This window comes from Gigantopelta aegis, unplaced genomic scaffold (genome assembly GCF_016097555.1).
Source record: "Gigantopelta aegis isolate Gae_Host unplaced genomic scaffold, Gae_host_genome ctg2967_pilon_pilon:::debris, whole genome shotgun sequence".
In the NCBI taxonomy this organism is placed as follows: Eukaryota; Metazoa; Mollusca; class Gastropoda; order Neomphalida; family Peltospiridae; genus Gigantopelta; species Gigantopelta aegis.
In genome coordinates, this window is record NW_024533119.1 from 2,973 (window position 1) to 16,755 (window position 13,783).

Sequence of the window (13,783 nt, forward strand, 5' to 3'; positions counted from 1 at the left end):
GAGGTACAGGTGGTGAATGGAAACATATATTCTAAATAATAAAATGTAAGTAAAGTGCAATTTTATTTGTGAGAAAATGGGCTTAGTAGCGAAAAACAACGGCGTAATGATTAACAACTAGCGCGTGTCCCTTTAATAATTTCATAAAGTTGATACTTTTTGCCGTTTTTCTGATTCACACCAAAATATACAGAAAACGATTTAATTGTGTCCTTATCGATGCAAGTCATACTCGTTTCATTTGTACACCTGACTGACAACAGGGATATCATTTTCGCTAATGGAATGGCTTTTTTTCATCTTCCTGAACAAAATTTTGCAGTAACAGTATACCCGGTATATTAATTTTATCATCTGATCATGGGAGTGACGAATTACGGCAGAAGACAGAGTTGAAGGAACATCAATACGAAGCGAACACTTTTAATGACATGCACTTACAAATGACCGACTAATCAATTTATATTATACCAGGTGTTCGTGAAAGACGATGAAAAAAGCACAGCATATATTGCAATAATGATGATTTTATTTTCTACCACAGCACAATTAAGCCGGCTTTACACAAGGACACAACCGACAGAGGTCATACCTTTCAAACCATTAACAGTGGAATTAGTGCCTGTTTTTAAATGGTACAAATGTAATTAATTGCAAGGTTAACGCGATTTATCTGACAACAGTGGTAATAAAAGAAGAATCAAGGTGAACAAGAAGTGCAGGTATTTCAATAATTAGTCGAGCAATAAGGACCCAGATTGCATAAGGCGTGGATGCAAAGCCACAAACCTGTCACAAATCTGCTTTGTGCTCACTGCACTAGAAAATCCATGCATTGCGATAACAGCCAGGTCAGCTAGTCTGTCTGTAGTCATGGTAGTACGAAGCCATGTGTGTATTCGTCTAAGGCAGGAGAACGATGTCTCTGCCTCTGTACTGCCTATGGGTAAGACAGCAAGGACCTTTAGAAGCTCTGATGTTGGGAAAGAACATGTTGTGTGCGTGTTCGGAAAGCAGAGTGGGCACGGATGTATATTTGATATGTAATTACAATCGTTAAAAAGATTCTGTTTGTCGATAGCATCTTAAAATGTGCAGCAAACTCAGGAATGTCCCTTTAGTAATAACCTAATACCCTTACCAGTACATGACATGATCACTGCCGTCCATTGTCCAGTCGATTCACACGTAGATGACGTCATGGTTCCGTTAGACATGACGTAACCAACGTCACAACTGTAATTGGCTACTGAATTAAACTTTGTCCCATTCTTAGACTTGATGGCATTTGGAACAACGGGAGGCTCCCCGCAATTAATGTCTGAAATGTTAATATTTATGTTAAAAATAGAATTTGGCATTGACAAATTTATTTTGACATTCAGTTGTGTTGATGGTTAATTAATGAAAATGTTATACATATAACCAGCACTGGTATAACGTTTATCTGAAACGTCCAAGTATATTTCCATTACTATTAGGGGTGTCTCAATAATTCTAATTCACAATACCAGTGGCAGATCTAGAAAATAATAAGGGGGTGGCTCGATTGGGATGGAGTGAACCGGCTCAGGCTGAGTCATGGTGGAGTTTCTGGGGACAAATACCCCTGCAGTTTTGGCATTCGGGACATTTTAGAGCCTTATTTCACTGATTTTCGAGGATTTAATTCCTAATTAAAAGTCGCACGCCCTACTTTCAGCCCGCGAAAATTAATTCCAATTTTGGTTAATTTACAAAACTGTAACACACTTAGATCACGTTTTTTTATGAAATAGAGTGATAACACAGGTTTTATTTCGATAAATACCATGGGAATCCTCGTGACCTAACTACTTGAAATAATTTTGAAAGTTAGTATTCTGATGTCACCGGTATATGTCGCTCGAAGCACAGATATGCCTATATCACGTAAAATTTCCCAGAGTGCACACAGACTTGGGGTGCGTTCCTATCACCTCTCCTGGGCATGTTCCAACTGTTCTGTCCTGGACAGCGAACGGAATGAGTTTGGGTGCTTCTGTTGAGACAGTGGCTGCTGCAGCAATCATGATACTTGAATCGGAATAAGACGACAATGATAGTCCGTCACTGACCATGTTGACTATACTACAGTGTTTGAAATAATAAATTTTATATATAAACCGCAATTAGCCTATATTTGCTATTCGGCACCGGGTACTATTGGTTTTAAGGGTTTGTAACGTTTTGTATTGAGATACTTTCTTATCTGAACTATATTGTTAATGAAAATGTTCACGAACTGTGAAAAAAACCCTTACAAGTGAAAGACAAGCAAACGACAACAAATCGGATGTTTATTGCGCGAACCGTGCACGAGAAAACAAACCGAACCAAATTGATAACGGTCACGTGGTATACCAACGTATGTGACGTTGAAACGGGAAGATCCCCTCTAAAAATAAATTAGACTGTGTCTGCTCAACGTTTTTTTCTCAAACGCGCCTGCGTTTCTAAGAAATACGAAAAATGCATTTTGTGGTATTACAAACACCTGGATTACCAAAAAACACTTCAAGTGAATGGAAACATATATTCTAAATAATAAAATGTAAGTAAAGTGCAATTTTATTTGTGAGAAAATGGGCTTAGTAGCGAAAAACAACGGCGTAATGATTAACAACTAGCGCGTGTCCCTTTAATAATTTCATAAAGTTGATACTTTTTGCCGTTTTTCTGATTCACACCAAAATATACAGAAAACGATTTAATTGTGTCCTTATCGATGCAAGTCATACTCGTTTCATTTGTACACCTGACTGACAACAGGGATATCATTTTCGCTAATGGAATGGCTTTTTTTCATCTTCCTGAACAAAATTTTGCAGTAACAGTATACCCGGTATATTAATTTTATCATCTGATCATGGGAGTGACGAATTACGGCAGAAGACAGAGTTGAAGGAACATCAATACGAAGCGAACACTTTTAATGACATGCACTTACAAATGACCGACTAATCAATTTATATTATACCAGGTGTTCGTGAAAGACGATGAAAAAAGCACAGCATATATTGCAATAATGATGATTTTATTTTCTACCACAGCACAATTAAGCCGGCTTTACACAAGGACACAACCGACAGAGGTCATACCTTTCAAACCATTAACAGTGGAATTAGTGCCTGTTTTTAAATGGTACAAATGTAATTAATTGCAAGGTTAACGCGATTTATCTGACAACAGTGGTAATAAAAGAAGAATCAAGGTGAACAAGAAGTGCAGGTATTTCAATAATTAGTCGAGCAATAAGGACCCAGATTGCATAAGGCGTGGATGCAAAGCCACAAACCTGTCACAAATCTGCTTTGTGCTCACTGCACTAGAAAATCCATGCATTGCGATAACAGCCAGGTCAGCTAGTCTGTCTGTAGTCATGGTAGTACGAAGCCATGTGTGTATTCGTCTAAGGCAGGAGAACGATGTCTCTGCCTCTGTACTGCCTATGGGTAAGACAGCAAGGACCTTTAGAAGCTCTGATGTTGGGAAAGAACATGTTGTGTGCGTGTTCGGAAAGCAGAGTGGGCACGGATGTATATTTGATATGTAATTACAATCGTTAAAAAGATTCTGTTTGTCGATAGCATCTTAAAATGTGCAGCAAACTCAGGAATGTCCCTTTAGTAATAACCTAATACCCTTACCAGTACATGACATGATCACTGCCGTCCATTGTCCAGTCGATTCACACGTAGATGACGTCATGGTTCCGTTAGACATGACGTAACCAACGTCACAACTGTAATTGGCTACTGAATTAAACTTTGTCCCATTCTTAGACTTGATGGCATTTGGAACAACGGGAGGCTCCCCGCAATTAATGTCTGAAATGTTAATATTTATGTTAAAAATAGAATTTGGCATTGACAAATTTATTTTGACATTCAGTTGTGTTGATGGTTAATTAATGAAAATGTTATACATATAACCAGCACTGGTATAACGTTTATCTGAAACGTCCAAGTATATTTCCATTACTATTAGGGGTGTCTCAATAATTCTAATTCACAATACCAGTGGCAGATCTAGAAAATAATAAGGGGGTGGCTCGATTGGGATGGAGTGAACCGGCTCAGGCTGAGTCATGGTGGAGTTTCTGGGGACAAATACCCCTGCAGTTTTGGCATTCGGGACATTTTAGAGCCTTATTTCACTGATTTTCGAGGATTTAATTCCTAATTAAAAGTCGCACGCCCTACTTTCAGCCCGCGAAAATTAATTCCAATTTTGGTTAATTTACAAAACTGTAACACACTTAGATCACGTTTTTTTATGAAATAGAGTGATAACACAGGTTTTATTTCGATAAATACCATGGGAATCCTCGTGACCTAACTACTTGAAATAATTTTGAAAGTTAGTATTCTGATGTCACCGGTATATGTCGCTCGAAGCACAGATATGCCTATATCACGTAAAATTTCCCAGAGTGCACACAGACTTGGGGTGCGTTCCTATCACCTCTCCTGGGCATGTTCCAACTGTTCTGTCCTGGACAGCGAACGGAATGAGTTTGGGTGCTTCTGTTGAGACAGTGGCTGCTGCAGCAATCATGATACTTGAATCGGAATAAGACGACAATGATAGTCCGTCACTGACCATGTTGACTATACTACAGTGTTTGAAATAATAAATTTTATATATAAACCGCAATTAGCCTATATTTGCTATTCGGCACCGGGTACTATTGGTTTTAAGGGTTTGTAACGTTTTGTATTGAGATACTTTCTTATCTGAACTATATTGTTAATGAAAATGTTCACGAACTGTGAAAAAACCCCTCACAAGTGAAAGACAAGGAAACGACAACAAATCGGATGTTTATTGCGCGAACCGTGCACGAGAAAACAATCCGAACCAAATTGATAACGGTCACGTGGTATACCAACGTATGTGACGTTGAAACGGGAAGATCCCTTCTAAAAATAAATTAGAACGTGTCTGGTCAACGTTTTTTACTCAAACGCGCGTCCGTTTCTAAGAAATACGAAAAATACATTTTGTGGTATTACAAACACCTGGATTACTAAAAAACACTTCAGGTGAATGGAAACATATATTCTAAATAATAAAATGTAAGTAAAGTGCAATTTTATTTGTGAGAAAATGGGCTTAGTAGCGAAAAACAACGGCGTAATGATTAACAACTAGCGCGTGTCCCTTTAATAATTTCATAAAGTTGATACTTTTTGCCGTTTTTCTGATTCACACCAAAATATACAGAAAACGATTTAATTGTGTCCTTATCGATGCAAGTCATACTCGTTTCATTTGTACACCTGACTGACAACAGGGATATCATTTTCGCTAATGGAATGGCTTTTTTTCATCTTCCTGAACAAAATTTTGCAGTAACAGTATACCCGGTATATTAATTTTATCATCTGATCATGGGAGTGACGAATTACGGCAGAAGACAGAGTTGAAGGAACATCAATACGAAGCGAACACTTTTAATGACATGCACTTACAAATGACCGACTAATCAATTTATATTATACCAGGTGTTCGTGAAAGACGATGAAAAAAGCACAGCATATATTGCAATAATGATGATTTTATTTTCTACCACAGCACAATTAAGCCGGCTTTACACAAGGACACAACCGACAGAGGTCATACCTTTCAAACCATTAACAGTGGAATTAGTGCCTGTTTTTAAATGGTACAAATGTAATTAATTGCAAGGTTAACGCGATTTATCTGACAACAGTGGTAATAAAAGAAGAATCAAGGTGAACAAGAAGTGCAGGTATTTCAATAATTAGTCGAGCAATAAGGACCCAGATTGCATAAGGCGTGGATGCAAAGCCACAAACCTGTCACAAATCTGCTTTGTGCTCACTGCACTAGAAAATCCATGCATTGCGATAACAGCCAGGTCAGCTAGTCTGTCTGTAGTCATGGTAGTACGAAGCCATGTGTGTATTCGTCTAAGGCAGGAGAACGATGTCTCTGCCTCTGTACTGCCTATGGGTAAGACAGCAAGGACCTTTAGAAGCTCTGATGTTGGGAAAGAACATGTTGTGTGCGTGTTCGGAAAGCAGAGTGGGCACGGATGTATATTTGATATGTAATTACAATCGTTAAAAAGATTCTGTTTGTCGATAGCATCTTAAAATGTGCAGCAAACTCAGGAATGTCCCTTTAGTAATAACCTAATACCCTTACCAGTACATGACATGATCACTGCCGTCCATTGTCCAGTCGATTCACACGTAGATGACGTCATGGTTCCGTTAGACATGACGTAACCAACGTCACAACTGTAATTGGCTACTGAATTAAACTTTGTCCCATTCTTAGACTTGATGGCATTTGGAACAACGGGAGGCTCCCCGCAATTAATGTCTGAAATGTTAATATTTATGTTAAAAATAGAATTTGGCATTGACAAATTTATTTTGACATTCAGTTGTGTTGATGGTTAATTAATGAAAATGTTATACATATAACCAGCACTGGTATAAACGTTTATCTGAAACGTCCAAGTATATTTCCATTACTATTAGGGGTGTCGCGATACTTCGAAGCAACGCTGTTACATTTAACTAACGCTGTACTGGGAAAATAGTTTTAGAATTGTCGACAATAAAATATCGATGATAAAAAGAAGTCCGAAAGTAGCTACTGAAGCTAAGCATTGTCCGTCCCTTAACTTTTCTTGTTCTGGGATATCTTCTCATTGGTCAAACCGTAGCAAAGCGACTTTGTTCATTTCTGGATGAACGTAAAAATTACGTCAGTCAGTGAACATTCATATCTGATGACGCCGCTATATTTTGTTGTTTTGTCTTATTGAACGTTATTGTTTTAGAGTCAAAACAATAATTCAAAATAAAATATGAACTTTCAACGTTAGTATTAGTAAGTATGTTTTAAATTTAACAAAGAGTGCTTGTTATTTCTGTTACCATCATCTGGGTATGAACAAAATAATAAAAATCATTTGCAAAGTTATTCGTGAACAGATTGTTGATGGTGTATTCTAAATGGTTACATAATAACCGGATACTCCATAATTTAGCTTTAATGTTGACGGTGTATTCTGAAGGGGTCGTGCACTGATTTTCGTGAGACTTGCGTCTACAAATAGACTCGTGCCATAAACTATTATTCTAAATGCTTAAATAATAATCGTATCCTCCAGATTTCAAATTTAATGCAGATGGTTTATTTTAAATAGTTCACTGAAAAATATCCCTGAAAAAACAGAACCATGCCAGAAACTAGTATTCTAAGTGAAAGAAACTCTTTGTAGTCCAGTCAGTTTGACCCAGAACTTACGTCAACCCAAAACAAATTAGAGGAGAAATGATTTTTTTTTGTTTCATGCATTCATATATGTATCTAGTATAACATATTAAAAATCCGCTTTTGAAAGTGTGTGCTAAATATGATTTTGGGGAGTAAAACTTTGAAAAATAAAATGTGGTATTTTCTAAATATTTGTTTTACAAGTTTGTATTATGATTATATTCCTTCACACTTTGTTGTCATTGAAGGAAAACGTACAGCTCAGCGTTACACCGACCATGCAGGTCTTACGTCCCATCATGTTACCGTTCATGCAGGGGCACCCACGGGATTTTGTTTCAACAGGACAATGCAAGACATCACACAACTCGTGTTGTACAACAGTTCTTAGCCAGAAACAAAACAAGTGTCTTGCCATAGCCAGCCCGTTCACCTGACATGTCATCCATAGAACATATGTGGGATCATCTTAATCAGAGAATTCGACACCGACCCAGTCCTCCAATAAATAGGAATCAGATGGTACAGGCATTGAGGGAGGAATGGAGGGCAATACCTGATGTTATCATTAGACGCTTAACGAACTTTGTCCGACGTTAAGTTTGTGCTTGCCTACTTGCACGTGGTGGGCATACTCGCTACTGAAACATTGACATTCATTTTGTTACAGTCATGGCCATGTGTATTCGCACTTCGTCATTAGTAATTTTATGTGAATTTACACATCTTACCTCCAGTGATGTTTGGGAACTGTGATGTTCACATTTGATGGTATACCAGTGTTCGTATCTTATCAAATTATAATAGTTTCAAAATACAACACTTGCATCAACTTGTGTTTTGTGTCGTTTTTATTGTTTTTAAAACGTTATTGGTATACTTTCTTTTGATCGTCAGTTTATATATACTCGAATTTTTAAAAACTAAATTTTAAAAAGCAATTCCACAATATATGACCTAGCAAACTGCCATGTGTATACACCTCTGCCTGACAATCATACTGCTATTTCACTTTTGGTGTTATCCATATTTGATATATTTACACAGAACAACAGTTCGATCAGTTATTATTACTTTAACAATACTCAAAAACGAGAACAATTTGAAAAAAAGAGTTTGTTTTGTTTAACAACATCACTAGAGGACATTGCTTTATTAATCATCAGCCAAATATATTATGATAATTCTCACATATAATATTAAAGAGGAAACCAGCTACATGTTACCATTAGTAGCAAGGGATCTTCATATGCACCATCCTACAGACATGACAGCACATACCACGACCTTTGATATACCAGTCGTGGAGCACTGGCTGGAACAAGAAAAAGCCCAACTGCCCGTCAACGAGGATCGATCCTAGACCGACCACGCATTAAACGAATGCTTTACTACAGGTCTACGCTCTACCAACTCTCCTCAAACAAAAATAAACAAAAAATCAACCAAGAATGAACAATCAAATAAACACAAGAGCCAAAAATAAAAATAAAACAGAAAACAATATATATTACACCTGGAAAATGAAATACCGAAAACGAATCGAGAAGATGGATTTAAAGTGACTGTCCCGAGTTTGTTTCCATTGTTAAGATGTTGTCAACTAATAGAGATGTCTTTATGATTAAAATTACCATAGGCGTACAGGCTCCCATTTTTATATGGGGTCAGGATGGGTTTCTCCCGAGTTAAACGAAAATGCCCGAATCTGTATAACAACATTATCATTACTACCAAACAGTTATATAGGGTTGCAAATGAATCACTACGCATTTGTCCATGGATTACAACTAATTTTGTGGGTAGAATGATGGAAATACATGGTAAAAAGGTCTCAGGTTAGCTCATTTTGTCCGAATATCTCTATCATTTTTATTCGAATTGAGGTTTTGTTACAGCACTAAGAGGCAACCCCCCCCCCCCCCCAACTTTATTTTGATGTAAGGACATCCAAAATGACGTCATTCGAGTTTGACGTCATTTCCATTCAAAAATACACCGCGCCACATATTCTTACGTCATTTGAATATCTAGTAATGGCGGACTGGAATTATAGTTGCGTGTACAGTTTACAAAAACACGTTGTATTAAGCTTGAGATTATATGATAAAGAGATTATTACCCTCGTGCATTTCGGTATCATCAATATCATATATTAGTAATACAAATAATGTATTATGCGAGCCTCCTAACATATGATACTGACGATACCGAAAAACACTGGTAATAACCTCTATATATATTAGTGCTGCAACGATAAACCGGTATACCGGTACACCGCGATAATTGATCAGCTCGATACAAACCGCGGTAAAGATCATTAAAAAGTTATGGCTTCTGTTTTCATTACAAAAACAACCCATAAATATTAAATTTAAATAATATCAACTATATTGCAATACATATTGCAATACAGTTTCTTATATCGCAATATATCGCAATACGGTTTTGACCGTATCGTTGCGCCCCTAATATATATATATGTATATTTGTTCGTACGTACAAAATTATTTGGACACCCAATGCAATCAATTTAACGGGCGGGACGTAGCCCTGTGGTAACGCGTCCGTCTGATACGTGGTCGCTCTAGGATCGATCCCCGTCAGTGGACCCATTGGACTGTTTCTCTTTCCACCCAATGCACCAAGAATGGTACATCACAGGCCGTGGTTTGTGCTATCCTGTCTCTGGGATGGAGCATATAAAATATCCCTAGCTACTAATGAAAAAATGTAGCGGGTTTCCTCTCTATGATTGTCAAAATTACACCCAATAGCCAATGATTAATAAACCAATGTGTTTTAGTGGTGTCGTTAAACAAAACAAACTCAAACAATCCAGTTTGGGCTACTTATAAACATTCTGACTTCCAGAAACACCGTGAATTTGCAGACACTGATATATCCTAAAGAAGAAAACTATATTTAGAATGTGATTTTACTCTTTAAAGAGATTTTATTATTCAGAAACATTTTAAAATGGTAGGAAACTCGCGACAGTCTCTTTAAAAAAATAAGAAGTAAAAAGAAAAATCAACGTAAGAAGCAAAGAGAAAGTTCACCAGCGACATATCCATGCGCAGCTCCAGCCTCCGTTCCAACGTTACAATATGTAGAACATATTCCATTTTCATCATACGTGAAGAGAACACACCGATCGTCACTTGAACAAGTTACAGAACAAACCACCTTACTTGGAACCACACCTTTCCAAAGATCGCAAGCATTCTCTACCACGGGAATACTGAACACTCGTCGAAATAATTTTTGTTTCAATGCAATTGTTCCTGGCGCGAAAATAGTAATCACTATTAAGTTGATTATAACTTGATGTCTAACTGTGCAAAACATAATTTGCATTAAAGTATTATTTGAAATAGCTGTCGCTAGTGTCTTGACACATGATTTGGTCACAGCAAACCACAATCCGAGAAGTGTATTTTGTTTCGTGTAGTCACTTGACAAATCTGTACACAACAATCAAACTGTACGCTGGGGAAATGCGCAAAATTCTAAAGTTGGAAATGCAGCATTCAGTTAATTGTATATGTGTCGGTGTGTTCTGATAATCAATATATGTATTATATATGTATTAGCATTACACAGGCACGGCGTAAGCAAATTGACATTGGGAGGGGCGTGTGTGTGGGGGGGGGGGGGGAGGGGGTGACTGAGATCGAGGGCGCAAAGCACAATTTCTAGCCCCACACCCCCTGCTCCCCCGTACCTGTAAGGAAAGGCACAACAGAACGTAAACGAAGAATACTGTTGATTAATAGAAAAAATACAAATCAAGTGATCAGTAATTGATGTTTTGCCCAAGACCTAAAAAGCACCCACCCCTACTCCCTCCAAGAGAAAAAAAAAAAAAAAAAAAACCCCAACGACAAACAAAATAACAACCATCCAAAAACACAGGCAAACAAACAAAAATAGCATTACATATTGACAACTGCCGCACTTCCACGTGAAAGGTCGGCAACAGTGTGTATGTGCGTGTGTGTGTCTGGTTAAAAATCTACTAGCCCTACTTCTGTAGGGGTCAGCCCTATGTTCCCTCAGATCTCTGTTCCCTCAGGTGTTAGGGTGAGGGTTCCTCAGCTCTATGTTCCCAAAGGGTTAGGGTGAGGGTTCCTCAGCTCTATGTTCCCTCAGGGTTAGGGTGAGGGTTCCTCAGCTCTATGTTCCCTCAGGGTTAGGGTGAGGGTTCCTCAGCTCTATGTTCCCTCAGGGTTAGGGTGAGGGTTCCTCAGCTCTATGTTCCCTCAGGGTTAGGGTGAGGGTTCCTCAGCTCTATGTTCCCTCAGGGTTAGGTTAGGGGAGGGTTCCTCAGCTCTATGTTCCCTCAGGGTTAGGAGTGAGGGTTCCTCAGCTCTATGTTCCCTCAGGGTTAGGGTGAGGGTTCCTCAGCTCTATGTTCCTCAGGGTTAGGGTGAGCAGCTCTATGTTCCCAGGTTCAGGGTTATTATCCCCTGCGGTAGTAGCGTTAATATCTATATGTAATAGTCAAAGGCCAATATATAGATCTATGTTTAGGGTTAGAAGAGTCAGAGTCAGCAAGAAAAAATACTATTTAGCGGTTTTTTGTTCTTCTTCTTTTCTAAAATAGCCATTATCATAAAAAAAAATTGCCACAATAATATTGTTGAGAGGGTCGTGTTTTAATAGTAAGTAAAAATATTTTTTCTTTTTCTTTTTAAAATAGCCATTATCATAAAAAAAAAACCCATTATCTCCAAAACATATTTATATCCATAGAGGATACAACGCCTTTCGGTGAGTGGGGGATTTGCCGTGAAATGTTGACAGTGGCCAGCTGTTGGCATACGCGTTACATGTAAGGGGGTGTTACTAATTACGTAACGCTCTAGGGGTAGAGGAACAGGGTACTGTGTTCGATTTACGTAACATTTTTCAAGACTATATGTTATTTTTATTCATTACGTAGACCTAATAAGGTTTTTTTTTAAATGCGCGGTCAGTCTAGGATCGATCCCCATCGGTGGGTATACAAAACGATCATGGTATGTGATATCCTGTCTGTGGGATGGTACATATAAACGATCCCTTGCTAAAAATATATGTAGTGGGTTTCCGAGGCGCGTGTGCAGGGATTTCAGCGGGGTTGGGGTTATAGACTGTGTTAAGCGAAGTTTGTATGGGGCCATGCTCCCCCAAAAATACATTTCAATTTTGTTTAAGCTTAGGAAAGTAAGGGTTTCGACCTCCAATACCCTCCCCCTGCACATGCACCCGATTCCTCTCTAAGATTATATGTAAAAATTACCAAATGTTAGACATCCAACAGCAGATGGAAGGAAGGATAGGATATGTTTTATTTAACGATGCACTCGACACATTTTATTTACGGTTGTATGCGGCCGGATGATTATTAAATCATATGTTTTATCTTTAATGTCGTTAACCCCCCCCCCCCCCCCCCAACTTTACCCTTTCCAAACGAAATAATATTTATTTGAATTTGTCGATTTTGACACGTAAAATTAAGAAGTGAAAACGTTCATTGTCTACTTCAGTATATTTTATTTTAAAAATATATACATGATTAATGTGTTACTAGTATACAAACTAAACTTTGAAAGTTCTACTAACACTTTTCTGAAATAGGAAGGTACGACTGTCGATAATACGTTGTCAAGATCAAACCGGTTTTAACTAGACTCTAGTACAGTATCCCCAACCGAAAGTTCTTCGTACAGGGCAATATTTCTCTTTTAATTTTTTTGAGACGAACCCTACAATTTGAAATCGGCAAACGCATGTGTTAGCTGAAACTGACAACAGGCTGTCGTTTGTGCGTTGCCGAGCTATGGCGGCACAGGCGACTAATCAAGCATATACGTTTGACGATATCCGTTCACAGCGAACACACACAACTTTTTTAAAAGTGCATTTGAGCTTGTATTTTACATTTGTACAAATTGTACAAATTGGTTTTCAAAAATGTGCAAATGACTAGACCAAACTCTAGAAATAAATACACTTTAACGAAAGTTTTTTTTTTTTTTTTTTTCTCAGTTGAATGTTTAAAATAAATTATGAAGTACACAACCGTAATGAGGGCCGTATCTCTAAACAGTGTAATTTGTTGACGTGTAAGTGCCGTCCTCAGTTGCGTCGTTGTTAAGCCATCGGACATGAGCCTGTAGGTACAGAGTTAGCAGCCTGGTACCGGAGTAACGAACGCAGGTCACTGGGATCAGTAGTACTATCGGACCTCCATAGCTTAGCAACCATAGTCCTACCCGGACTTTCATACCTGGTTTATTTTTAAGTAGTTGTTTTTTCCTAGGACTTGTATTCCTACCGGACTTAAATTCCTTCTACATAAGTGAGAGAAATACTTGTCCGGCAAATTAGATGTCCGTTTGTTATACACTGCAATTTGCACGAGCTGTCAGAAAGACTCGAGGAAAAAAGTAAGGTTTTGGCAGCCTTTCCTCGTAGTGTGATGGATACTCTTAAGATTATTGTGGGTTCA

At 38.1% G+C, this 13,783-nt stretch overlaps 1 protein-coding gene across 1 annotated transcript; it reads right to left on the reverse strand.

Moving 5' to 3' along the window:
• Positions 1-1,026: 1,026 nt before the first annotated feature.
• Positions 1,027-7,582, reverse strand: LOC121391792 (sushi, von Willebrand factor type A, EGF and pentraxin domain-containing protein 1-like). The gene is made up of 4 exons (XM_041523293.1): positions 7,540-7,582; positions 6,196-6,375; positions 3,669-3,848; positions 1,027-1,321 (listed from the first exon to the last, which is right to left on the reverse strand). Exons 1-4 carry the CDS (start codon positions 7,580-7,582, stop codon positions 1,104-1,106), a joined length of 621 nt encoding a protein of 206 aa, XP_041379227.1. The 3' UTR covers positions 1,027-1,103.
• Between the last annotated feature and the right edge of the window lie 6,201 nt (positions 7,583-13,783).

Coding starts and splice junctions, on each gene's coding strand:
- LOC121391792 (XM_041523293.1), bottom strand. CDS start 7,582: ATGATGGGACGTAAGACCTGCATGGTCGGTGTAACGCTGAGCT. Junction 3,849..6,195: donor AGTGATCATGTCATGTACTG/GTAAGGGTATTA, acceptor TTAACATTTCAG/ACATTAATTGCGGGGAGCCT. Junction 1,322..3,668: donor AGTGATCATGTCATGTACTG/GTAAGGGTATTA, acceptor TTAACATTTCAG/ACATTAATTGCGGGGAGCCT.